The 27,974-nt window shown below is 43.5% G+C and overlaps 2 protein-coding genes and 1 pseudogene across 3 annotated transcripts in view; 2 read left to right on the top strand and 1 right to left on the bottom strand.

The window, feature by feature from the left end:
• Nucleotides 1-27,904, top strand: LOC136399253 (zinc finger protein 615-like). Of its 2 annotated transcripts, none has more exons than XM_066374268.1 (4): nt 1-116; nt 9,539-9,718; nt 13,412-13,538; nt 20,729-27,904. In XM_066374268.1, exons 2-4 carry the CDS (start codon nt 9,704-9,706, stop codon nt 22,291-22,293), a joined length of 1,707 nt encoding a protein of 568 aa, XP_066230365.1. In that variant the 5' UTR covers nt 1-116; nt 9,539-9,703; the 3' UTR covers nt 22,294-27,904. The 2 variants fall into 2 exon arrangements, with proteins under 2 accessions (XP_066230365.1, XP_066230366.1); XM_066374269.1 differs by lacking the exon at nt 1-116 and adding an exon at nt 260-698.
• LOC136399297 (zinc finger protein 615-like) overlaps nt 20-27,974 on the top strand; it is a 112,956-nt gene continuing 85,001 nt past the window's right edge. The window contains exon 1 of the mRNA XM_066374346.1: nt 20-116. The gene's annotated coding sequence lies outside the window, so the exon portion shown is untranslated. The remainder of the gene's footprint in view (nt 117-27,974) is intronic.
• Nucleotides 12,868-12,949, bottom strand: LOC136401544 (small nucleolar RNA SNORA31; annotated as a pseudogene).

Here is a 27,974-nt window from a genome sequence, read left to right on the forward strand (position 1 = left end):
GCAGAAACGCCCGAATCCTGCAAGGGCCACCGTCTGGCAGTGATGAGGGAAGGCGACAAAGTTCAGCGAATTAAGTTCACCTGCTGGCGCTTGTGGTGATTTCTTAAGGAAATCAGGTCAGTGTCTGGTTCCCTGGGAGGTCAGTGGGTGGGGAGGGTCTGTCCGAGCCCCCTCGGCTGATGCAAGAGGCATTGCAGGGGAGCCCTAACCGGACCGTAATGGGGGGTGCGCGTAAGAAAGGGGCGCCTGTGACCTCAGGCGGTGGCGCCGTGGTTAAAAATCTCCAGAGATCAAGGACTTAGTCCGGAGGGCACATTTGGGGGTTTGTTTCAGCGGTTAACTCTTTGGGGCTCAGGGACGGCGAACTGGAGGGTGGCGTCAGGGAGAGCTCCGTGTGGCTGGTGTTTGCTCTGCGGCCGGACGCTGGGTGACCTCTCCCGGCCGTGTGTCCGGGGTGTGAGTGGGCGTCCCGGGCGCACAGGCGCGTGGGGACCGGTCGTTCGGCGGCCCGGACCCTGGCTGCGGGCACAGATTTGATGTGCGTCTGGAGCCCTGCTGCCTTTCGGGTCCGAGGCCCCCCTTCTGCACTAGATCTGGCACCCGATCACTCCGTCTTCTAATCTGTCAGATATGAAAGTTTTTTGGTACGCCTGAAATGAACACAATATCGTACGTCAACTGTAGTTGCAAAAAGAAATGTAAGTATTTTTTTTAAAAGAAAGAAAAGTTTTTGATGAGATGCATGATCTGGAGATCCCTTAGATGAAGATCTAATCATGGATTGTTTTCTGTTTAAGATGCAGCTCTTTTCTTTGTCCTCCTGCAAGCTTTCTACACACTTCTCTTGGCCATTTCTTTCCGGATTCTTTCTGATACGAGTAAAAGGTCATTGATTATCACTGTAACTTCGATTCCAAAGGATAATGCTTGTTAAAATTGTAGTATATTTAATGTTAGGCTTGGACGTTATTCAGATAAGCTTAACAACGTGATTTCATGTGAAAAACATTTACAGATTATTTTTAACATGTTAACTGGTGGTCTTTATAAGGGAATTAAAATAAGTATTTGCGTACATTTATAGGTAAAAGGATTAAATAGTATTTGTTAAGAACATTTTATGATTGTGCATTTATTTACACATGGATTTGTCCCCTATCTTTCTCTTTGGTTGAGACTACTTTTTATGGAGTTGTGAAAGTGCTGTATTTTCTAACTCCTCTTTCCTTAAAATATTCTATAATATGAAATGAAAGAGCAATATATTTTAAATATTTTTTATTTTGTCACCTTTCTGAATTCCTACTATTACAGTACCTTTCTTGCCCGCACATTTAGTGTGAAAATTTGCAAACATACAGGAATATTGAAAGTATTTTAAATATTTTCTATCTAGATGCTAAAAATATTTTTTTCTTCGATTTTACCAGTTAGACTACTAGACTAGATTTTCCAGTTGACTAACCCTCTAACTGTCTGTCTGCTCCTCGCTTCGTCTGTTGCTGGGGGGTTCGGTGCATTGCCAAAGTAAGTCACAGGTCTTTTGCATTACTCCATACTCTTCTGTAATCATATGATTAAGTAAAATTCTAATGGCCTCTTAGTTTCTCTCTTTGTTTAGAATGAACAGAAATTTTATTTACAAACAATTTTGGCTCTCTGTGAAGCAAAATGAAAATGACCTTCAGAATGAAATGAACCTACTTTTTCAATCTACATTCTGCCCTTGCTCATAGTATGTTTACTGTGACCTGTGTCTGGGTTCTTGTTAGCAAAAAAAGAAGTTAGTCTCTCCCTCAGAGTTATTTTGAAAGTTAAGTAAAATACCTACATAGTGATCTATGATGGCAGAAACATCTTAGGGTGAAAAGAGTTGCTAATTTTCTCATATTTATGGATTTTTTTCTTGTGTAAAATTTGAACTTACAACTCATTTTTTTTCCTGCTCTTGTCTTTCTTTTAAGTAATGAAAACTTTTAAGTTTAGACACCTGTATTAATAACCTAGCAATGGCAATGTTTTTAAACAATGAGTTTTTAAACATTTTTTTTATTGACTTGAGACACACAACACACAATTTGTTATTCTGCTTATTTATGCATTAATTTGTTGATTCTGGTATGTGTTCTGAATGCAGACCGAACCTACAACCTTGGTGTATCAGAAAGGTGATCTTTACCAACTGAGCTACCTGGCCAGGGCGATAGCAATTTTATTTTAATTGTAGAATGCTATCTTTTTCTGATTTAAAACATAAGAGCTCTTATGAAAAATGTTATAAAGAAACTAAAAATAACCTGTTTAATATTATATTGTCATTGATACTTTCTTTTCAGAAATATTTAGAAATGAAATTTTAGCTTACCAGTAATACTTTTGTAGTCTGTTTTCAATTCAATGTTAAATTATTCTAATGAAACATTCTACTGTTAAACACTGACACTTAACTTGTCTGTACTTTCGGATGGTATAGAATTTTTCTGTAAACAATTTTGTGACCATCTACTTGACTAAAGGGTTATATACAGTCCGACCAGGTGGTGACACAGTGGATAGAGCGTCGGACTGGGATGCAGAGGGCTCAGGTTTGAAAACCCCGAGGCCGCATGCTTGAGCACAGAATCATCTGGCTTGAGTCCAAAGGTCACTGGCTTGAAGCCCAAGGTCGCTGGCTTGAGCCCAAGGTTGCTGACTTAGGCAATGGGTCACTAGCTCTGCTATCGCCCCCCCCCCCACTCCCGCCCCAGGTCAAGGCAGATATGAGAAAGCAATCAATGAACAACTAAGGTGCCGCAGTGAAAAATTGATGCTTCTCATCTCTCTCCCTTCCTGTCTGTCTGTCCCTATCTGACCTTTTCCCTGTCACTCTCTCTACCTGTGTCACACACACAAAAAGGAGTTATACAAGCATCTTAGGCAAATATGATACTAATAATTTGCCTTTTATATTCAAAAGTTAACTTTGATTCTTTTTTTAAACTGTGTTGCATCAGGTACTGTTTCTAGAACCAGTTTGTGGCAGAGACAGAAAGAGTTAGAGAGGAAAGACAGATAGGGGCAGACAGACAGGAAGGGAGAGAGATGAGAAACATTAATTCTTCGTTGTGGTTCCTTAGTTGTTCATTGATTGCTTTCTCATATGTGCCTTGACGGGGCTGGGGGGGCTACAGCAGACCAAGTGACCCCTTGCTCGAGCCAGTGACCTTGGGCTCAAGCTCGTGAGCCTTGCTTAAACCAGATGAGCCCACGCTCAAGCTGGCGACCTCGGGGTCTCAAACTTGGGTCCTCCTCATGCCAGTCCGGTGCTCTATCCACTGCACCACCGCCTGGTCAGGCTGACTCTTTTTTCTTTTTTTTGTATTTTTCTGAAGTTGGAAACAGGGAGGCAGTCAGGCAGACTCCCACATGCGCCCAACCGGGATCCACCCAGCATGCCCACCAGGGGGTGATGCTCCGTTGCAACCAGGGCCATTCTAGCGCCTGAGGCACAGGCCACAGAGCCATCCTCAGCATCTGGGCCAACTTTGCTCCAATGGAGCCTTGGCTGCGGGAGGGGAAGAGAGAGACAGAGAGGAAGGAGAGGGGGAGGGGTGGAGAAGCAGATGGGCGCTTCTCCTGTGTGTCCTGGCTGGGAATCGAACCCCGGGACTCCTGCACGCCAGGCCGACGCTCTACCACTGAGCCAACTGGCCAGGGCCGGGCTGACTCTTGTTTCAGATGATCTTTTGGCTTTTCGGCTGTAATCTGGGATTGGGCAGCTAGAGCTCATGGATTAAATCTGGCCCAGTGCCTGTTTTTGTACTAGGGTTTTATTGGAACCCGTCCTTACCTAAGTTTTTCTTTTATTTTTTTTTAATTGATTTTTAGAGAGAGAGGAGTGAAAGAGAGAGAGAGAAGTGGGGAGGAAGAGGAAGCATCAACTCCCATATGTGCCTTGACCAGGCAAGCCCAAGGTTTTGAACTGGTGACCTCAGTGTTCCAGGTCGACGCTCTATCCCACCACAGGTCAGGCCTTACCTAAGTTTTTAAAAAGATTTTATTGCCAGGGGTTTCTGGGTTACGACACAGTTCTGTTCTTATAACGGTGATGTAACCCGAATTTAGGTATAAGTCAAAACACACCCTAACCTAAGTCACTTACCTTTCCTAACACAGCTGTAAAATCATAATCTAGATTTTAGCTGCTTCTGCAGCTGAACGAGGTCCTCAGTAAACAGCTCTTCTCCATGTGATGCCGATAGCTCTGTGACATCCTCAGCCTCCACCTCCAAATTAAACTGTTTACCCATGGCAACAACCTTATCTGTGACAGCCTGCACGAACTCCTCAAAGCCATGAAAGTCATACACTAACTGGGGACACAGTTTTTTCCACACATCATTTAAGTTTATTCAACTCACTTCATCCCAGGCAAAAGCAATGTTTTGTACAGCATTGTAAATATTATAAGACTTCCAGAAGTCTTTGAGTGTCAGGTTCTGAGTTGCATTAAGGGTCTTAGCAGATGTCCTATGGAGGCAGTAGGCCTTAAAAGAGGCAATGACCACTTCGTCCATGGGCTGTAAAAGGGCAGTGGTATTAGTTGGAAGGTAAACCACCTTGACATTAGGGTTAAAGTTACTCAAGTGGGCAGGGTGACCAGGGGCATTGTCCAGTGTTGCGAACCAGCACGACTTGTAATTTTGCAGGTTTCGGGTGGGAGCAGGAGAGGATCAGAAAATAAACACAGAAAGAAAAAGGATGGGGTCAAGAGGACCCATTGCAGACTGATGGCTTGCAAGAGCAAGTCTCCACCCCAATCCGCTTTATTTATGGGGCAGAGCAAAGTCATTAGCAAAACAAAGAGAGCTTAGATACAAAGTCACATTTCTGAGACAAACCAAGAATTCTCCCAAGTGCAGAAAACTTTCCACTCTGCATAACGTCTTAACTTCACAAAATAGAAGGTAAAAATAAAATTGCCTCCAGTCTCTTCGAGGGACATGGGGAATAGGACGAGTAGAAACCAGCAGCCTCACAACTACCATGGAGGTGTGGGGAAGGGCATAGCCTTTAGCAATTCAAGCAAACAGAGGCTGTGGGGAAGACCTTTAGCCTTTTGGCTTAAGTCTTAAACTGCGAGGATCTTTGTCAACTTGCAGTCTCCCACAGTCCAGCACTAGCAGCACCTCAAAAGGTAGCCATGTGTAACCAAACTAGTTTGCCTATGTAGTCCATAAGTATGATGCTAATGGTGTAAGCCGAAACACTCACGTCTCATTTTTTTAAAGTTTTTATGGGAGTAAGTGTTGTAAACTTGAAAGGTTGTATGTTGAGACTGCCCTAACCTGAGGGCCCCCTCTATAGATTTTAGATAGAGGACCAAGAGAGAAGAGGTAGGGGAGGAGCAGGAAGCATCATTTTGTAGTAGTTGCTTCTCGTATATGCCTTGACCAGGCAACCAGGGTTTTGAACCAGCGAATTCAACATTTCATGTTGACACTTTTTTATTTTTTATTTATTTTTTATTTTTTGTATTTTTCTGAAGCTGGAAACGGGGAGAGACAGTGAGACAGACTCCTGCATGCGCCCGACCGGGATCCACCCGGCACGCCCACCAGGGGGCGATGCTCTGCCCCTCCGGGGCTTCGTTCTGCCACAACCAGAGCTACTCTAGCGCCTGGGGCAGAGGCCAAGGAGCCATCCCCAGCGCCCGGGCCATCTTTGCTCCAATGGAGCCTTGGCTGCGGGAGGGGAAGAGAGAGACAGAGAGGAAGGAGGGGGTGGGAGTGGAGAAGCAAATGGGCGCTTCTCCTATGTGCCCTGGCCGGGAATCGAACCCGGGTCCCCCGCACGCCAGGCCGACGCTCTACCGCTGAGCCAGACACTTTTTAAGCAAGACAGACAGGAAGGGAGAGAGATGAGGAGCATCAACTCATAGTTGCAGCACTTTAGTTCTTTCTTTTTTTTTTTTTTTTGTATTTTTCTGAAGCTGGAAACAGGGAGAGACAGTCAGACAGACTCCCGCATGCGCCCGACCGGGATCCACCCGCACGCCCACCAGGGGCGATGCTCTGCCCCTCCGGGGCATCACTCTGCCGCGACCAGAGCCACTCCAGCGCCCGGGGCAGAGGCCAAGGAGCCATCCCCAGCGCCCGGGCCATCCTTGCTCCAATGGAGCCCTGGCTGCGGGAGGGGAAGAGAGAGACAGAGAGGAAGGGGGGGGGGTGGAGAAACAAATGGGCGCTTCTCCTATGTGCCTTGGCCGGGAATCGAACCCAGGTCCCCCGCACGCCAGGCCGACGCTCCACTGCTGAGCCAACTGGCCAGGGCCTAGTTCTTTCTTGATCACTTTATTATACATGCCTTGACTGGGGGGCTCCAGCCAAGCCAGTGGCCCCTTGCTCAAGCCAGCAGCCTTTGGGCTCAAGCCAGCGACCTTGGGGTCATGTCTATGATCCCACGCTCAAGCTTGTGACTCTACACTCAAGCTGATGACCTCAAAGTTTCAAACCTGGATCCTCTATGTTCCAGGTTAACACTATCCACTGCGCCACCACCTGGTCAGGCCAGGTTGACTCTTTATCCACAGGTCAGGCCTCACCTAATTTTTAAAATATGGCCTCTATTAAGCTACTATGGTAAAGTTGAGTAAATGCCATTATACTTCTAATCTCTTTTAATATGAAAATTATGTTCCTAAAATTATTAGTTTATTTCTGGCTGACCTGTGGTGGCGCAGTGGATAAGGCATCAACTTGGAATGCTGAAATCGCCAGTTTGAGACCCTGGATTTCCCTGGTCAAGGAAGATATAGGAGTTGATGCTTCCTGCTCCTCTTCCCACCAATTCTCTCTCCCTCTCTCTCCTCTCTAAAATGAATAAATTTTAAGAAATGTTTTTAAATTAAAAAAAAAAGAAAATCAGCCTTTAAAAAAAATTATTAGTTTATTCCTGACACTAGGGATTACAAATAACATACAGCCTTTATTTGTAAAACTCTTATGATAAGCAGTCTTTTTTCTTTCTTACAGAGATTTTGGAACATTCTTTGATTTATTCACCTCCTGATTTATATGCTATCAAAGTGTGTGTGTGTGTGTGTATACATATATTTAAGATTGTATTGACTTTAGAGAGAGAGAGGGTATGGGGAAGGAGACGGAAGCATCAGCTAGTAGTTGCTTATCCTTTTGTGCTTGGACCTGGCAAGCCCGGGGTTTTCACCAGCAGCCTCAGCATTCCAGGTGGATGTTCTATCCACTGCGCCACCACAGGTTAGGCTCAAGGTATATCCTAACAGAAAGGTTTTGTTGTTGTTGTTGTTTTGTTTTTTCAGAGAGAGAGAGGGATAGACAGGGACAGACAGGAACGGAGAGAGATGCGAAGCATCAATCATCAGTTTTTCATTGCCGTTGCAACACCTTAGTTGTACATTGATTGCTTTCTCATATGTGCCTTGACCGCGGGTCTTCAGCAGACTGAGTGACCCCTTGCTCAAGCCAGCGACCTTGGGTCCAAACTGGTGAGCTTTTTGCTCAAGCCAGATGAACCCGCACTCAAGCTAGCGACCTCGGGGTCTCAAACCTGGGTCCTCAGCATCCCAGTCCGACGATCTATCCACTGCACCACCACATAGTCAGGCAACAGAAAGTTTTAAATCCTTCTATAATATGGTCATTATCATTTTTCTGGTTGGTGCTAACTTTTTTTGTGTGTGTGACAGAGACAGATAGGGACAGATATTCGGGAAGGGAGAGAGAAATGAAAAGCATCAATTCTTCATTGCGGCACCTTAGTTGTTCATTGATTGCTTTCTTATACTGTATGTGCCTTAAGAGGGGGCAGTGCTACAGCAGAGCTAGTTACCGCTTGTCAAACCAGCGACCTTGGGCTAAAGCTGGTGAGCTGTGTGCACACCAGATGAGCCTGTGCTCAAGCTGGGGACAGGGCTTTGGGGTTTCAAACTTGGGTCCTCTGTGTCCCAGTCCAACACTCTATCCACTGCGCCACCACCTGGTCAGGCATGGCTGGTGCTAATTTGAACTTAAACCTCATGTGTATAATTTTTGTTCTCTTTACTCCGTGTTTCTCTGCATACATTTAATAAGACTCCTTTCCTTTTTGCTTGAAGAACACTTACAGTTGCTGTATTACGAGTCTCTTGATGAAGAATTCTGGTTTTGCCTGAAAATACTATTTTGGTTTTATATCAAAAGGATATTTTTGTTTAGTATCTTATATGGATTTATTTGTTTTTTTGTTTTTATTTATTTGAGAGAGAGGAAAGGAGAGAAGGAAAGAGAGAAACCTCAATTTGTTGTCCACCGATTTATGTATTCATTGGTTATCTCTTGTGTGTGCCCTGACTGGCAAGCCCGCAGCCGTGGCAACTTGGGAAGATGCTCTCACTGGCTGAGCTACCTGGCTAAGGCTCACATGGGTTTAGAATTATAATACTCTGTAGAGTATCAAGAAATGGATAGTAATAAAAAGTTAAATAAGCCAGTACATCTTTGCTTTAGCACAGTGTCCTTTAACTTGAAGCCTATGTACTGTGAGACGTAAAAAGACTTTAAAAAAAAAAATGATTTTTTTAAATTGTGCACGTTCTGTCTGTATTTCTACTTTCCTGAATCTTATATACCTGAAGAGTCCCCTGACGCCCAGATGTCATATTTTCCTGTTCTTCCTACCACATCATTTTTGCATTCTTACTATTTGCACTTTAACCCTTGGAGTAGTGAGTTTTTTTCATGTGCACTGACCCCCGGGAGTGAGTTGTTGTTGTTTTCCAAACAATGAAATTAGTTCCAGTTTCAGTTTATTAACTTAAAATCATGTTTGTTTGATAACCAATGTATAGAAACACGAAGAACATACATTTGCCTTTTTTTTAATGTTGCCTTACACATGTACAATTGTACTCTGGATAGTCAGGAGGCACGAGGACGTACACAAACATTCATGCTACTCAAAGGGTGTTTTAAGCCTGACCTGTGGGGGTGCAGTGGATGGTGTCCACCTATAATGCTGAAGTCCCCGATTTGAAACCCTGGGCTTGCCCAGTCAAGGCACATATAACAAGCAATCAGTGAACAACTAAAATGAATCAACTATCAGTTGATACTTCTCTCTCTCTCTCTCTCTCTCTCTTCTCTTCCTTTCCCTTCTCTTCTCTCTCTTAAAAATCAGTGAATAAAAATCTTAAAACTATTAAGTAAATAAGTAAATAACTGTAAGGAAGCAGCCCTGCTTTGGCGGTTGAGTGGATAAAGCAGCATCATGGGGTTCAAGGTTGTGGGTTCAATTCCTGGTCAGGACAGACATGAGACACAGTCAATGAGTACACAACTAAATCAGTCAAATAAAAAAAGTTAGGTTTGCATCTCAAATGTTCTGAATGTTGTGTTTCATTGGCCCAGATGGAAAGTCTTCTGGACACTTAATAAAAGTACAGATAGATTTTGTGGGGCCCTGATTTAAGGTGAGTGCCCAGCATCAGTGAGAGCGTCTGGGCCCAAAGAGGATGTGCCACTCAGAGTAATCTGCTGTTCAGCCCACAGGTGCTCACCTCCCAGGAACGGGGATCAAGGAGGAGGAAGAGATTCCTGGGGACGCCCTTGACTGAGGACTCACATTTTTGATGAGAAACGTAATGCTGATCTAGAAGAGCTAGAGCCAGAGCATTTCATCAGCAGCCGTTTCTCCAATTGATAAGAAAATGATCCAGTCCCAGGTGAGTTGGTCTCTTTTATTGTTTCCTTTACTTCTCAATGGATTTGTCTGTTAAAACCAGTGCAGTTAAGTGTAAGAGTTTAAATTGAGAATAGCACGATCTGGAGAAACCTGGGCAAGGTCAGTTCAGGAATATATTATTCCTAGGATTCATACTCCGTGTTCATGCTGGAATGTCACATGTGACTGTGCGAGAGCCTGTGTTTTCCATCAGCTGTCAGTGTGTGTGTGATGTCTCTGACGGCTGGCACAGGGGAGCCGTGGTGAGTTACATGGGAGGGATTGTGATGATCTGTTTCTACTCAGAACACTTCGGCCACCAAATGTGTGAATGTTTTCACACCACCAACCACCAGTTTTCCAGCTCTTCCAGACACCAGTTAAATGTATACAGTTAGGTCTGTTTTGACACTAATCACCATGTTACTGTCATTCTCCATGAATTTAAGGGCTCAGTTTCACAAAACTGCTCCTCTTCAAGTGCCAAGTTCTGAGTTCCTGGATGCCCATACCTATGACTTGGCTACAAATTGGAGATTCCCGCGACCTCTTCTTTGGGTTGAGTAATGTAAGCAGCTGCTCACTAACTCAGGAAACCCCTCTGTTCACATTTGCTGGTTTATTTTAAAGGCTTCTCCTGGGGAACAGCTTGACGGAGGAGACGCACAGGGCAGGGTGAGAGGGAAAGGACAAGGACCCTCCGGGTCCCTCCAGGCACGCCGCCTGCCCCCACCTGCACGTGCTCACCCACCTGGAACCTCCAGGAGCCTGTAGTTAGGGTGTTTTATGGAGGTCTCATTCCATAGGTGTGCTGGGTTAAGTCCGAGGTCATTGTTGAATAACTCCGTCTCCAGTCTTCTCCCCTCCTGGAAAGTTCCAACCTTCTAATCACAAGGTCGGTTCCCTTAGCAACCAGCCCCCATTGTGAAGCTATCTCTGAGCCCACCAAGAGTCACCTCATTAGAGTAAACTCAGGTATGTTTGAAAGGGCTGATTATGAACAAGAAAAGTCAACCCTCTCACCCCGCTCACTTAGGAAATTTGACGGTTTCAGGAGGTCCTGTGCCACAATCTTGGGCTGAAGACAAATGCGAATATTTCTTATATCACATAAGTAACCATGAGAAGAAACCAGACCAGTTCCTTGAGGGGTGGTCATGCTTTATGGCTCATAGGTTTGAAGTTCACATCAGTCTTTATTGGTGCTTCATAGAGATGGTGTGGGGGTGGTGCCCTTAGTCCTTTACTGACCTTCTCATGTTTCCTACAGCTTTTAATCATTTCATCCAATATGGTATCAACCCTCCTAATGATATACATCATACATATGCTTTTGTCTATGTGCATATACATACATATATGTTTATACTTTTAAGAGTTTTTTTTAATTTGCTTCATCATCTAATAATTTTTATGATTTATGCATATTTTATACAGTGTGTTTAATATGTTAGCCACTGAATTTAGTCTGCATTCTTAAATGATCCTAACTTCTAGAATCTTGCATTATTGGTTTGGTATTGACTCAATGGCTCATGGTGAATTTTGGAATCTGTTTTTATTCTTCTACTTATAGGTAGCGTATATATATAGTTTGTTATTAGCAAATAGATATTTGCAACGTGATAGGAAATACGTACTGGCCTCTGACCCTGGTTTCCTAACAAAGACTCTAAAATCCATTGTCATTTCCTAGACGAGAAAAATGTCCTTTGTTCTAATGAGCTGACCTGGGTGGGATCCTGGGTGAGGGTCAGTTACTGGAAAGTGGGAGTTATGATCGGCAGCACTTTTAAGAAAGGGGGAAGGCTGGAAATGGAGTTAATGCTTATGTATTAACTAATATCCCAAAGTATGCATGTGAAGAGCTTCTGGGTTGCTGAGCATGTGTAGATGCAGCGAGGGTGGTGAGAAGACAGAGGATGGGAGCTCCCTGTCCTTTTGTCCGTACCTTGCCCTGTGCCTCGGGTACTTATCTGTGTCGTGTATCATATCCTTTCATAATAAACTGTGAGACATTAGGAAACTTTCCCTGAGTTCTGTGAGCTGCTCTAGCAAATAAACCAAAACCAAGGAGGTGGTTGCCGTGAACCAGCACTGCTAGTAATTCCATGTCCTGAGTGGAAACAGCACGGAATTAAGAAAATAGCCTTAAAGTAAAAGGATGGGCTCAAGAGGCCTCTGCAATGCTGATAGCAAGAACAGAGTGTGTTCAATACCGCTTCCTGGTTTATTTATAGGGCAAAGTAAGGTCATTAGCAAATCAAAGAGATCTCTTATCACATTTCCAAGGCAACCCAAGAATTTTACCAAGTGCAGAAAATCCTCACCACACATAACATTTTTTTTTTTTTTTTAACAGGGACAGAGAGAGAGTCCGAGAGAGGGATAGACAGGGACAGACAGACAGGAACGTAGAGAGATGAGAAGCATCAATCAGTTTTTTGTTGCGACACCTTAGTTGTTCATTGATTGCTCTCTCATATGTGCCTTGACCATGGGCCTTCAGCAGACCGAGTAACCCCTTGCTCGAGCCAGCAACCTTGGGTCCAAGCTGGTGAGCTTTGTTTTTTTTGCTCAAGCCAGATGAGCCCGCACTCAAGCTGGCAACCTGGGGTCTCGAACCTGGGTCTTTCTGCATCCCAGTCCAACACTCCATCCAATGCGCCACCGCCTGGTCAGGCCATAACATCTTCTTTTTTTTTTTTTTTTTTTTAGGCCATAACATCTTAACCTTACAAAACAAAGGATAAAAGATACTTGCCTCCTGTCTTTCCAGGGGATGAGGGGGCAGGATGAATATAAATAATCCAGCACCATAGCAAAATAGCCTTTAGCAATTTCACAGAACAAGTTAGGTGGGGAGTTGGGCAGACTGTCAGTTTATTGCCAGTTCCACAAACCTCTGTCCCCCAAAAATCTGAACTGCAAAGGCCATGTTGGCTTTCAGTCCCTAACAGGTGGTCCTTGTAACTACTGATCAATATTCAGTTGGAATCCCAGGTAACAGCCTGGTTTTACAACTTGATCTGAAGCAGGGGGGTGGGGGAGGCAGTCTTTTGGGATTCAGCTCTTAACCTGTAGGATCTCACATGATGTCTGGGGCTCTAGTATCATTTTTTTTCTCCCTTTTTTTCTTTTTTTTTCTGCAGATGTAGTCCCCTATTCAATCTGGGCTGCCATGAAGACAGACAGAAAGCTCAGGGATTCTTTCTTTCGCATTCTTGTGCAATCTAGTATCATATTTGAGTTAAAGTGTAGTACTATAGCCACCTGGTTCACATGGAGCTGCTTGTTCTGGGGGAACACCGGAAATGCGGTGTTGTGTGTGGGTCGTGAAGGACAGGCTCAGGGAAGAAACACAGGAGGGAAGACCTGGGTTTTTCCTTGCGGAGAAAGAAGCCTGAACTGTGTTTCCCTTTTCAGTGCTCAAATATGTAGATTGCTGACATTCTTGTATTAGCAAGGGGATTTAATGCAACATATCAGAGAGACTAATTTGCATTTTCAACATTGTTAAATGAATGGAAAAATTCCCAGTGACAGAGTTTTGCTGGAATTCTGATTCTATCACCGTGTATTGAGAAAGAAACCTACTCAATTCGTATATGGCAAAAAAGAAGAGAATCATTTTACCTTCTTTTTTTATGATCAAAAATACATCACTTCACTAAACATGATTATGTTATGACAGGAATACCTGACATTTCACGATGTCACAGTGGACTTCACCTGGGAGGAGTGGCAGCTCCTGGATGCTGATCAGAAGAACCTGTACCGAGAGGTGATGCTGGAGAACTACAGCAACCTGGTGTCAGTGGGTAAGGACAGTTCCCCTGTGTCACTCAGAGGGTGCCCTGTTGGTGGCTTTTTGTTTCTTTTTTTTTTTTCCGTAAATGAGAGAAGGGTAGATAGTGAAACAGACTCCTGCATGTGCCTCAACCAGGATCCACCCAGTAACCCCCCCCATGTGGAGCTGCTGCTTGAGTACCAAGCTATTTTTAGCACCTGAGGCTGACATGCTTGGACCAACTAAGCTATCCTGAGTGCCCGGGACCATGTTTGAATCAGTTGATCCACTGGCTGCAGGAGGGGAAGAGGCAGAGAAGGTGGGAGGAGGTAGGGGAGAAGCAGATAGTTACCTCCCCTATAGGCCCTGACCAGGGTTCAAACCTGGGATGCCCATATGTTGGGCCAACACTCTATGCACTGAGCTGCTAGCCAGGGCCACCTTTTTCTTTCTCAGATGCTTAACTCTTTAGAACAGGGGTTCCCAAACTTTTTACACAGGGGGCCAGTTCACTGTCCCTCAGACCGTTGGAGGGCCGCCACATACAGTGCTCCTCTCATTGACCACCAATGAAAGAGGTGCCCCTTCCGGAAGTACGGCAGGGGCCGGATAAATGGCCTCAGGGGGCCGCATGCGGCCCGTGGGCCATAGTTTGGGGACGCCTGCTTTAGAATAACCACAGTTCTCTGAAGAGGTCTTCTCAGATCCTTCCCTTGTCCAAGACAAGAGGTATAATTTCACCTTTTCTGAGAGAAACGTCTTTGTATTCCTGATGTGAAACATGTTAATTTCCTAAAATGTAATATTCTGTCTTGAAGGACCCAAGCCCAATTCAGTATGTCTGCGTCTTCTGCAACTTTTCATGAGCAGGGTATCAAGCCAAAAAACCAGACAAGCTCTGCAAGTTGGAACTAGGGGAAGAACTGTGGCCATTACAGGGTGAACTTCAATGTCTAGTCTGTCTAGTTGAGTGCGTGAGAATAAGAAAGGTGGGTGGCTAGCAAGTAATTTTGTAGTCAGAGCTGTGACAGTGAATGGGAAACAAACCACCCCTCCACATATGGGAACCCTTTTTCTTTATAGAAATTTAGAGGAAAAAATACCCTTTATTCTCTCATCTAAAATCTCACCTGACCCATTTATTTTATCTAAATATAGTTTTTGTTTGTTTGTTTTGTTTTTGACAGACGGACAGGAAGGGAGAGAGGTGAGAAGCATCAACTTGTAGTAGTGTCACTTTAGTTGTTCACTGATTGCTTCTCATACGTGCCTTTACCAAGGGTCTCCAGCCGAGCCCTGTTCAAGCCAGTGACCTTGGGCTTCAAGCCAGGGACTTCTGGGCTCAAACCAGTGACCATGGGTCATGTCTGATTCCATGGTCAAGCCAGTGACCCTACATTTAAGCTGATGAGGCTGCACTCAAGCCAGCAACCTTAGGATTTCAAACCTGGGTCCTCAATGCCCCAGGTTGATGCTCTCTCTCCACCATGCCACCACCTGGTCAGTCGCAATATAGTTTTTCTTTATGTAGTTTTCTACCTCCTAGGATTCTCAGATCTTCCTCTTTTTTGTCAGTGGTCAAAGGGTCTCTGCCTGTTTCTACCTGTCATTTTCTAAAGTTGTTAGTTTCTCTTTCTGCGCTAGACATTTAAAATTCTATCCATTCTCGTATTACCTGGGAAGTTCCCTACATGCTGAGCTCATGAATGCCGGTGGAACAGTGGGTATTCATCCAGGAACTGCACTTTTAGGAGTAAGAATAGCTCTTCGATAAGGTGTTTTTTAGCACATAGATGAGGGACGTGAGTCAGCTTACTGGAGTTTTTTAATGTGAGGCTATGGCACATTTAAAGAGCTAAATAGGGATTCTGTTTGAGGGACATCTAGCAAGTTCGTCTGAATAGAGTGAACTGAGCAAGAGGGAGAATGACATGAGGGAAGAACACGGGGGTGGCAGCCGCCAGTTCTGAGGTACAGGTCACACGCTGCCTGTGGAGGCCAGTGAAGACCTCGATTTTATTCCAGATGAATTGAGAAACAATAAGGGACTTGCGAGTGAAGTAGTGGCATTATTTGACTAATTTTTAAAATGAACCACTTTGCCTACCACTTTGAAGGGAAGCATCGTGGAAGCGAGTGTACTGTTAATGTTATAATTTGTGACAGTAACATGATTTAAGTTAAATGATGAATGGTTAAAGGTGCATAGGAAAGAATCAGGAGTCACATGAAAAGTGCAAAATTGCCTGACCTAACCAGGGAGCCTTTTCTAAGTGTCTAAGAGACAAGAAGCAGAACCAGCAGAGGAGCTCTCCTGCTCGCCTTTAGCAAACTGCCAGGTAGTGGAGATGGTCACCTGTCAGGAAACAGCTTGCTGACTCTGGGAACTGAGGGCCTCAGTCCCACAACCACAGGAACTGACTTTTGCTAATAACCAGTGAGCCTGGAAGTGCTTGGTCCCCAGCTTGAGATGAGATCACAGGCCTGGGTGACATCTTCACTCAGTTTGGTGTCCATAAGAAAAGGACTCAGGTAGGGTATGCTTGGACTCCTGACCCATAGAAACAGATGATTAATTACTATTGTCTTTTAAAGAAAATGCTGAATTCTTCCAGCAGTTGTTTTTGACAATACTTGTTAAAGATTGGCAACCAGGGAAGCTGACCCAGCTTGTGTCTGTAGCTCCCTAACGTCAAGAGATTGTAGTATTGGCCAAATTGCTCAGTCACACAAAAACAGGCATCCTCCATAAGTCACATTGTTTGCATAACCATCTGATATGGCCTGAGACCTTAGGCATAAAAAGACAATCCTGTGGCCCTGGCCGGTTGGCTCAGCGGTAGAGCGTCGGCCTAGCGTGTGGAGGACCCGGGTTCGATTCCCGGCCAGGGCACACAGGAGAAGCGCCCATTTGCTTCTCCACCCCTCCGCCGCGCTTTCCTCTCTGTCTCTCTCTTCCCCTCCCGCAGCCAAGGCTCCATTGGAGCAAAGATGGCCCGGGCGCTGGGGATGGCTCTGTGGCCTCTGCCTCAGGCGCTAGAGTGGCTCTGGTCGCAACATGGCGACGCCCAGGATGGGCAGAGCATCGCCCCCTGGTGGGCAGAGCGTCGCCCCTGGTGGGCGTGCCGGGTGGATCCCGGTCGAGCGCATGCGGGAGTCTGTCTGACTGTCTCTCCCTGTTTCCAGCTTCAGAAAAATGAAAGAAAAAAAAAAAAAAAAAAAAAGACAATCCTGTCACAAAATGTTTCAGGGAATCAGAGGTTATCTTGCAGTAATTGGTCAGGCTCAGTCCTTTGTAGTGGAATAACCCATTGCATGGCCTTAGATGGGAACACAGCCAAAAAGAAAAGAATGTTTTGCCAAGAGAATTGCTTTGTTAGTTGAAGGCTGGTCACTGAAACAGGTTTATGTGACTGAAGGCAGTTGCTGGGCTTTTTCTCAGTAAAACATTCTCATAAGATTTCTGTACCTTCCAAGGTTATCCCTTGAGATAAAGAAATAAATGTTGGCCTGACCTGTGGTGGCTCAGTGGATAAAGTGTCGACCTGGAAATGCTGAGGTCGCCGGTTCGAAACCCTGGGCTTGCCTGGTCAAGGCACATATGGGAGTTGATGCTTCCAACTCCTCCCCCCTTCTCTCTCTCTGTCTCTCCTCTCTCCTTCTCCTCTCTAAAATGAATAAATAAAAAAATAAATGTTGTGGGAACCATAGAAGCAATAGCAATTAATGCCTTTTGATATTATATTGTTATTAAGCTATCATGCAGGTGTACTCCATGTATCTTTAAGTAAAAGTTATGCTTGATGTTATGCCAATTCTCAGTAAACAAGCTTTTTGAAATCTTGTGAATAAAAATAGGACTCAGCGCAAACTCGGCGCCATTTGCCTAAGTGAGCGGTGGTCCTTTGCTAGTCCACAATGCTTTCGTATGCTGATCTCTCTCTCTGTGCCCCCGACTTACGACAACAGTCCTTTTCATAGAATGTGCAGGGATAGTATGGTCCATGCCTGCTGAGTTATGACTTTACTGTATGTCATGGATTTCTCTTTATGTAGGAACACAGAAGATTATGTTCTAGCCAGATCATGAGTTGGGGTGTTGATTACAAGAAAGAAGCTTTTGCCCTGGCCGGTTGGCTCAGCGGTAGAGCGTCGGCCTAGCGTGCGGAGGACCCGGGTTCGATTCCTGGCCAGGGCACACAGGAGAAGCGCCCATTTGCTTCTCCACCCCTCCGCCGCGCCTTCCTCTCTGTCTCTCTCTTCCCCTCCCGCAGCCAAGGCTCCATTGGAGCAAAAATGGCCCGGGCGCTGGGGATGGCTCTGTGGCCTCTGCCTCAGGCACTAGAGTGGCTCTGGTCGCAACATGGCGACGCCCAGGATGGGCAGAGCATCGCCCCCTGGTGGGCAGAGCGTCGCCCCACGGTGGGCATGCCGGGTGGATCCCGGTCGGGCGCATGCGGGAGTCTGTCTGACTGTCTCTCCCTGTTTCCAGCTTCAGAAAAATGCAAAAGAAAATGCAAAAAAAATAAAAAAATAAATAAAAAAAAATAAAGAAAGAAGCTTTTGATTAAATTGAAGATTAGTGCTCTGGGAGAGTTAGGGTGTCAGCAGAATGAAGAAGAATAACACGTGGTTGGAATGCACGATTTACCTCCTCAGTCTGTTACACTTCCCTGGAAATCAGGTGCTGAGGGTCCACACCCGTTCTCACCACGTATTTGTTCTGTCCACCTGGCTCTGCGAGTGCACCTGATCACACTGCTCAGTGTTTGGTGCTCTTTGGTGGCCTTGCTGAATTGAAAAGTTCTACATGTGTCTTCATTCTTTATTCTACGTGTTTCAAAACAGTCTCATTTAGTTCTCTTTCTTTGAAAAATAAGGCATATATTTATAGGATCCACATTGGTATTTTCAGATGAAACCTTTTTAAAGATGTATATATTTAGCAGTTTCTTCAGGTTTGTACTTGGATATGTAATAAATGCCTTAGAGTTTGTTTCACAATGCACTCTCAATTACCCCCATTCTGGACTTCAGTAATAGTCCTACCCAGTGGCTCAAACCAGATAATTTTTTTTTTTAAACAGAGACAGAGAGAGAGAGAGAGATTCAGAGAGAGGGATAGATAGGGACAGACAGACAGAGAGAGATGAGAAGCATCAATCATCAGTTTTTCGTTGCAACACTTTAGTTATTCATTGATTGCTTTCTCGTATGTTCCTTGACCATGGGCCTTCAGCAGACCAAGTAAGCTGGTGAGTTTTTCTCAAACCAGATGAGCCTGCGCTCAAGGTGGCGGTCTCGGGGTCTTGAACCTGGGTCCTCCGCATCCCAGTCCAATGCTCTGTCCACTGCGCCACCGCCTGGTCAGGCCCAGATAATTCTTGTGGTAAACTTTGAGTCCTCACTTTCATTAACCTCTCATACTTAGGCTTTACAAGATAGCAACCTTTGGGATCTGACCTGTGGTGGCACAGTGGATAAAGTGTCAACCTGGAAATGCTGAGGTTGCCGGTTCAAAACCCTGGGCTTCCCTGGTCAAGGCACATATGGGAGTTGATGCTTCCTGCTCCTCCCCTCCTCCCCCCTCTATAATGAATAAATAAAATCTTTAAAAAAAAAAAAAAGGCCCTGGCCGGTTGGCTCAGTGGTAGAGCATCGGCCTGGTGTGCAGGAGTCTCAGGTTCGATTCCCAGCCAGGGCACACAGGAGAAGTGCCCATCTGCTTCTCCATCCCTCCACCTCTCCTTCCTCTCTGTCTCTCTCTTCCCCTCCCGCAGCCAAGGCTCCATTGGAGCAAAGTTTGCCCAGGCGCTGGGGATGGCTCTGTGGCCTCTGCCTCAGGCGCTAGAATGGCTCTGATTGCGGCAGAGCGATGCCCCAAGAGGGTAGAGCATCGCCCCCTGGTGGGCATGCTGGGTGGATCCCGGTCAGGGGCGCATGCGGGAGTCTGTCTGACTGCCTCCCGTTTCCAACTTTGGAAAAATTAAAAAAAAAAAAAAAAAGATAGCTACCTTTGGGCAGAAGCTCGCAAACTTTCCGATGGTGTGGAGGATCCCCCACTGAAGTCAGCAACTCTGCACTGATGAGTCTACACTCCAAGCCAGAGACCTAGGGGTTTCAAACCTGTGACCTTAGTGTTCCAGGTCAGTGCTTTATCTACTATAACACCACCGGTCAGGCAATCAATAAACAGTTTTTAAAAATTAAAAGAAATAGCCTCACCAGTGGTGGCACAGTGGATAGAGCTTTGACCTTTGACACTGAGGTCCCAGGTTCGAAACCCTAAGGTCACTGGCTTGAGCATGGGCTCACCAGCTTGAGTGTGAGATCATGATGTGGTTCCATGATCACTGGCTAAGCCCACAGGTGACTGGCTTGAAGCCCAAGGTCTCTGGCTTGAGCCCAGGGTTGCTGGCTTGAGCAAGGTGTCATAGGCTCAGCTGGAGCACCCAACACCACCATCAAGGCACATATGAAAAAGCAATCAATAAACAACTAAAGTGCTGAACTACAACTTGGTTCTTTTCATATCTCTCCCTTGCTGTCTTTCTCGCTAAAAAAAAGAAAAAGAAAAAAAAGAAAGGCACTCATTTCAGCAGCACAGACACTAAAAAAAAAGGTCTAACATATGGTGGCACAGTGGATAAAGCACCAACCTGGAACACTGAGGTCGCTAGTTCAAAACCCCTAGCTTGCCACATCAAGGCACATACAAGAACCAACTACATGTTGATGCTTCCCGCTCCTTTCCCCATTTTTTTTCTCTAAAAATCAATTTTAAAATCTTTAAAAAAAATTTTTTTGAAACAAGCTAACTTATAAAGATATTTTATAGAGCTTTAATTTCTATGTCCTGCCTCCCTTCCCACAGGTCAATGTGCGGGGCTGGATGTGCAGTCTTTTAATCAGTTGATATTTCTGGTGACTAGCTCCATCCTGAGGCTGTGTAGAAACCCTGTATTAAGTCATTTAATTAGTGTAAATTCATGTGTTATTGAAAAGATTCTTTTAATGTATAACGAAATAGTTTTACCACTTATGAAATAACAAGGTTTTACAAGATTGCAGTCAAGTACTGTGGATGAAGAGCAAATAGATTTTCTCTATAACACTTTGGATTGTCACTGTTTAGTTATATCACATAAAGTTTTTTGTAAATCAGGTTTACTTCAAACTATGAGAAATTACAGAATGATTCACTCTTTTTTTTTTTCCTAGAACTCAGGACAGTTGATGATCCTCTGTATTGTCACTTGCAAGGTCGAAGCATTCAGAAAAGTGTGGAACGGTATTGTGAACATAATATGCTTGCAAACATGGTTAATCAAAACGAAGGTTATTTCTTATTAAAGGAAAACTGTGATATGTTTGAGATATGTGAAAAACCTTTCAAATCAAATTTAAGATTTGAAAACCAGAACAGAAACATTAACTTAAATAACTCAGTTGAATTCAATGTAGATGGGACATCCAATCTGCATGGTTACCATGAACAATTTTACAGTGAAATTTCATTGCCTTTTAGTACCAAAGCCATAAATGATAAGTACCAGATCATTCAGCAACAGAGAACTCAAAACAAAGAAAAACCGCATATATGCATTGAATGTGGGAAAGCCTTCATCAAAAAATATCTGCTCATTTCTCATCTACGAACTCATACAGGAGAAAAACCTTATGAATGCAATCTGTGTGAGAAGACCTTCCGTACAAAGTCTAATCTCCATAAACATCAGAAAACTCATACAGGAGAGAAACCTTACATATGCAGTGAATGTGGGAAAGGCTTCATCGAGAAGAGTCGTCTTATTGCTCATCATCGAACTCATACAGGAGAGAAACCCTATGTATGCAGCGAATGTGGAAAAGGCTTCACCAGGAAGACTGAGCTTACTGTACACCAGAGAACTCATACTTCAGAGTATCCATACATGTGCAGTGAATGTGGAAAAGGCTTCTCAAGGAAGGCCTCCCTCATCGTACATCAGCGAACTCACACTGGAGAGAAACCCTATGTATGTAATGAGTGTGAGAAAGGCTTCACCAACAAGAGCCATCTCATCAGACATCAGCGAAAACATACAGGAGAGAAGCCCTATGTATGTGGTGTGTGTGGAAAAAGCTTCACTATGAAGTATCACCTGACTGTACATCAGGGAACTCATATTTTAGAGAAACCATATGTGTGCAATGAGTGTGGGAAAGGCTTTACTGTAAAGAGTGGTCTGATTGTACATCAGCGAACTCACACAGGAGAGAAGCCCTGTGTATGTAATGCATGTGGAAAAGCCTTCAGCCTGAAGAAGTATCTCACTGTTCATCAAAGAACTCATACTCCAGAGAAACGCTACATATGCAATGAATGTGGGAAAGCCTTTTTCACAAATTGTTGCCTCACTGTACATCGGCGAACTCATACAGGAGAGAAACCCTATATATGTAGTGAGTGTGGGAAAGCCTTCCCCAGAAAATCTAGACTCAATGAACATTACAGACTTCATATAGGACTGAAGCAGTATGACTTCACTAATGGTGATAAAAGCTTCCTCAATACATATCAGTTCAATATATATCAGAAAATGCAGATGGCAAAGAAACGTTACATATGTAGTGAATGTGGGAAAGCATTTATCCAGAAGTCTCACCTTATTTGTCATCAGCGGATTCATACAGGCGAGAAACCTTATGAATGCAGTTTATGTGGGAAGACATTCCGTACAAAGTCTCACCTCAATAAACATCAGAAAATTCACACTGTAGAAGAAACCGTATATATACATTGACTGAAAAAGGCTCCTTTGAGCAGAGCTGTCTTATTGCACTTCATTGAACTCATACTGAAGAGAAACTTTTTATATGCAGTGAATGTGCAAAAGGCTTCACCCTAAAAAATTATCTCAGTATACATTAGAGAACTCATACTTCAGAGAATCTGCATATGTGTAGTGAGTGTGGGAAAGGCTTAACAAAGTGCAGACTCACTGTGCAAGGGCAGATTGATACTGCAGAGAACCCTATGTGTGTAATGAGTGTGGGAAAGGCTTCACCAAGAAGAACCTTCTAAATTAAAAAAAAAAAAAACCTTCTCATCAGACATGAGCAAATACATATAGGAGAAATGCCCTATGTGTGTAATATGTAGAAAAGGCTTTACCGTGAAGACTGTTCTTACTTTACATCAGTTAATTCATAATATAGAGAATCTGTATATATGCAAGAAATTTGCAAAGGCTTCACTGTGAAGAGTGCTTTTTGGTTGACATCAACAAACTCGTACTACAAAGAAGCTGTACAAACTCAGTGAATGTTGTGAAGGCTCTAGGAAGAATACATGCCTCGTACATTAGAGATTTTACTCAGGAAAGACTTCATTTGCATGTAGTGAATGTGGAAAATTCTCACTGAGCAAAAATCTCATTACCCATCACAGCATTCACATGGGAGAGAAACCCTATGTATGTGATGAATGCAGATTCACTACACAGCCAGAACTCACTGTTGATCAAAGAAAACATACAGGAGAGAGACCGTGTGGGTGCAGCAGTGGTGGGAAAACTTGCTGTCTCCTCTAAAATGAAACCATATATTAATTTCATAAGTATTACAATGTATTTGGATGTTTATAAGTAGCATTAAGTGATTTATAAAGTTATATAAATATGAGTTTTATAGCTCCTAATTTAGCAATAAGTTTAAAATCACAGAAACTGAAACTTTCTAAAGATTATAAAATATACTTCAGGTAGCTGCTCCTAAATGTAAAACCTTATCTAGTCACAGTTCATTATCAAGTAGCAGAAAATGAAATTGTTACCCTGCTGTTAACCACAGGATTTTATGTTATATTCACTATTAGCATGGGCACATTCTTGTTTGTTTTTTGTATATAGTTTTAAGAGTCTTTGAGGACACATGTAGTTTCTTGTAACCAACACCTTAGTAGAAATTCACAAGTTTTTATTATCACAAACTTTCTCATGCTCCCCCTTCATCGTTGTATTCTCTCCCTGTCCCTACCCCTTGGCTTCATAGGTCTTTTTGTATCTTTAATTTTGTCATTTATAGGGTATTTAAAAAGGGAGCCATTAAGCATGTAACTTTTCAGATTGGCTGTTTGACCTGTTAGATACAGAAAATACATACATACTGGTCTGTGGCCCTGGTACCTGTCACAGAGCTCCTGAAAGCTTTGAAGTTCCTAAGTGATAACAGCACTGGGAGCATCTTTTGTTCTATCGAGACGACTCTGGTTAGGAAGTTTCAGTTCACCTACTCTTCCAGAGAGGGCTGAGGGACTGGAAATAGAATTTAATAATAAATCATGCCTCCTTGAGGAAGGTTCTGTGAGTGTCCAAAGTGGAGGGGTCCCAAAGAGCTTGGAGGTGGTGACAGCATGGAAGTATGGGGAGGGCCACACAGCCAGCTTCATGGGGATAAAAGCTCCTGTGCGTGGTACTTCCCAGAGTCTATCTCTTTGTCTACATTTGTAGACTTTTTGATATCTTTAAGTAAACAAGCACTGGCTTCCTTGAGTTCTGTGATATGAGCTGATGTAGCAGATTAACAACTGGAGGAGTGTGTGGGAATGTCCATTTGTACCCACGTCGGAAGGTGAAGGGAACATGGAGACCAACTCCATCTGATTGGCTTTTGAAATGGGCTGTGAGCAGTTTGTGGTACTGGGTCTTTCTTAACCTGTGGTATCGGACACAATTGTGTTGCAATAAGGTAAATTCTAGGACATTCAGCTGGTGGGGGGGAGGAATTCCTCCTTTCTATACATACACATTGTAGGTGACCAAGAGTGTTGTGGGTGTGAAAGAAAAAGAGAAACAGGAAGAATACTGAATTGTAGGTTTTTCCAAAGCAGACCTTAAGTGAATTCAACCTAATATCCAGCCCAAAGCTCTCTGTTCTCTGCCTTGTGGACATCAGACCTCATGGAAAGTGGCTGCACCCTGGGTGTTTAGTTTAACAACTCAAGAACCAGTAGACTTTCTTTTTTGCCCAAAGTGATTGATATGCATCCCATACCAATTTGTCCTTGGATAGGTTCTGGCCTCTGTAGACAGGTTTTAGCTCTCCGCTGTGACTACCTCTTGCCGAGAGAGGAAGGCCCCGGGGAGCCCATAAGACATTTCTGTTCCTCCCACCTGGCAGCGCCATAGCAACCATATGGCCACTCCCATCCAACACTGCGGAATATGCTTCATGAGGTCATAGAACCTGTGCAAGGTCAGAGGTCAGGCTTCTAGAAATGACCAAGAGGCCTGGCCACACACTCCTGGCTCTTTGGCACCCATGTCGACAGCCGAGGAGGGACTTGAGGGCCAACCACTGAATTAGAAGTTTGGTTCAAAGCTTCTCTATTTGGCAGCTTCCAGTGGTGTCTTCAGAGGCTCTCGGTCTGGTGAGACCGATTCTGTGTGGATCTGTGTGTGGGTCCTGTGGGGTCTGTGATTCAGGAATGCGTGTGAATCTCTGTCTTTGGGGGCTTTATTTGGTTTCAGACATTGAAGGATCTGGGCATTAGTGTGAGGCTTTTGGTTAAGGCTTAGTGAGAAGAGATTAACTGAAGGTCTAATGGTCAGTGTTTATATCAACTCTGCTAGGCTCAGGATGGATAAGTGTGGTGGGTGTGTAGCAGTGAACGCTGCCTGTCATGTAGGTTAGAGATTAACATAATCTAATATAAATCGGGGAGGAGTGTCAATGGTCAAGGGTTTCTGTGGTCAATTTCAGATGGAATAAAGATTGCTGTATGGGAAGTGCAGGGTTCATCTCAATTTGAGGATTTAGGACTGGAAGTTTTGAGACCCGTAAGCCCCAGGCTAGTAGGGGTTTTGACATGTTGGACATATTTATTTTCCAACTTACAAGTCCAAGTACTTTCTTAAGGTTACTTTAAAAATTCGTCTACTAGATCATTTGACATTACTTTTAGGCATGTTTGGCTCCAGTAAATTCTTATAAAAAATTTTATCTCTGGGCCCTGGCCAGCTGGCTCAGTGGATAGAGTGTTGGCTTGGCATATCGACATCCCGGTTGTGATTCCCGATCAGGGCACACAAGAGAAGCAACCATCTGCTTCTCTTTCTCTCCCCCTTCTCACCCTCTTTCCCTCTCACAGACTGGCTCAGTTGGTTCAAGCGTCAGCCCTGGGCCTGGGGATAGCTTGGTTGGTTTGAGCGTCAGCTTCAGGTGCTGAGGGTAGCTTGTTTAATTTGACCATCAACCCCAGATGGGGACCACCAGGTGGATCTTGATCAGGGTCCATGCAAGAGTCTGTCTCACTATCTCCCCTTCTCTCACTTAAAAAAAATAATTGCCTCTGGCTTTGGCGGGTTATCTAGTTTGTTAGAGCATTGTCCTAAAACGAGGAGGTTGTAGGTTCAATCCCTGGTTTGGGCACTTAAGAAAAGCAACCAATAAATGCACAATAAGCGGAATAACAAATGAATAATTCTCTCTTTCTCTCTCCCTCTCTCTGTCTCTCTAAATTCAATTTTTAAAAAGGTTTGTTTCTTTAAAAAAATTCTTTTATGTCCACTGTTCTGTCTTCACAAATTAAGAGTATTTTACAGTGATAAAATGGTATGTCTACAAGTAAAATAGGATTTTGTACATCTTTCAGGTAAGTTTATTATTGGACATTTCTTGTCAAGTTTGTTGGACACAAGTAAAAACCATTTTCCTAAATTCTACTTATTAAGATCATTTCATGTAAAAAAAAACAATTTTTTAGACTACCTTTCTAAAAATTAAAATCGTATATAAACATGCATTGAAGTATCTTCCAACACAGCTGTAATTTTTTTGCATTGTCTCGTCAAATAAGAGTTCCTGTTACTCCACCTTATCACCAATATTTCATATTTTATGTGTTTTTATTTCAGCAATTCTAATAGCTGGGTACTTGTATCAGTCACATCGCAGTGTAAATTCTAAGTCCCTAATAACAAATGATGTTGACCATATTTTCCTATATTTATTAGCCATCTGCTTATCTTTGCAAGAGTGTCTGTTCAAGGTCTTTGTTTATTTTAAAAATTGCTGATTTTTAGACTGGTGGTGGCGCCTTGGATTGAGCGTTGAAACAGAACTCTGAGATTGCTGATTGGAAACTCCGAGGTTGCTGGCTTGAGTGTGGGCTCCTCAGCTTTAGTGCAAGCTCACCAGGTCAAGGGTGGGGCCGCAGGCTCGAGCGTGGGAACGTCCACAGGATCATAAAGGTCACTAGCTTCAGCCCAATCATCACAGGCTTGAACAAGGGGTTGCTGGCTTGGCTTGAGCCTGAAGTTTGATCTCTGGTCAAGGCATGTATGAGAAGCAATCAGTGCACAACTAGAGGGAAGCTATTATGAGCTGAAGCTTCTCACACTCTCTCCCACCTCCCCTCCATCCCTCGCTCAACCTCTCTATCAAAACAGAAAAGGAGGAAATGCTGGCTTTTAGGAATTCTGTGTTCTGTATACTAGTCTCTTACAGGTAATAGCTTGAGCAATTTGTGGAGATTCCATTAACTTAGGTATTTATTTCTGCATATAAACCTCGAACTGTTTCAGTATTATTTGTTGGAAAGTGTACCCTTTCTCCATTGAAGCCTTTGTACTTTTGTGAAACAGTTGAGAGTACTTGATTTTCATGCGCCTTTTTGAGGAATCTTTATTCTATTCCATTTCTCTGTATGTTTATCCTTTCACAAATATCAATATCAATACTACATATAAGTGTTTAAATCTGTTGCTGTGACCCCTGTATGATGGTTCTTTTGGTCAGAATTGTTTTTGCTATTTTCAGGCAAAAACCTGAAACCTGCAAACATTACCTTTGCCAGCAGATCATCATTGTCATTATTTACCCCTAGTTATGTTGTGATGTGTAAGTGACTGTGATTCTGAGGTATTTTGTTCAAAATGGATTGCTTCTGTTTAATGAGGGAAACTTAGGCCAACCCTAAAGATGGATTAATGTACAAAATACCTAATCAGTACTCCTCAGAATAATTTAGATTGTAATGAAAAAAGACCTAGAAATGGTCATGGAACAAAAAAAAAACGCCCCGAAAACAAGCATGATGTCTAAAGGCAATATTATATTTTGGGTTGAATCCTTAAACAATAAAAGAGATGGTAGTTTAAAATTTTATGATATCCAGGGAGAATCTGTAATATTGCTACATGTCATACAAATGTTAATTGATCAGTTTGACAAATGTACAATGATTATATAAAATTTTCACAGGACAGTGATTCAAATGAAAGTATATGTATGAAAACTGTTCATAGTAGTAGTATCTTGTGACTTATGTAAATAAATTTTCTCAAAATTAAAAGTTAATTAAAATTTGGTCTAATCTACATCAACTATATCTTAATAAAACTGGGAACACCAGGTATAATTAATTTTATTTTAATTTCTTATTAACATTTCCTTATAAAATGTTTATATCAGTATGTAATTA

This window comes from Saccopteryx leptura, chromosome 3 (assembly GCF_036850995.1).
Source record: "Saccopteryx leptura isolate mSacLep1 chromosome 3, mSacLep1_pri_phased_curated, whole genome shotgun sequence".
NCBI classification, from domain to species: Eukaryota; Metazoa; Chordata; class Mammalia; order Chiroptera; family Emballonuridae; genus Saccopteryx; species Saccopteryx leptura.

Bases quoted from the DNA above. Each gene is read 5' to 3' on its own strand.
- LOC136399253 (XM_066374268.1), top strand. The intron at 13,539-20,728 runs GTAAGGACAGTT...TTTTTTTCCTAG, and splicing joins CAGCAACCTGGTGTCAGTGG to AACTCAGGACAGTTGATGAT.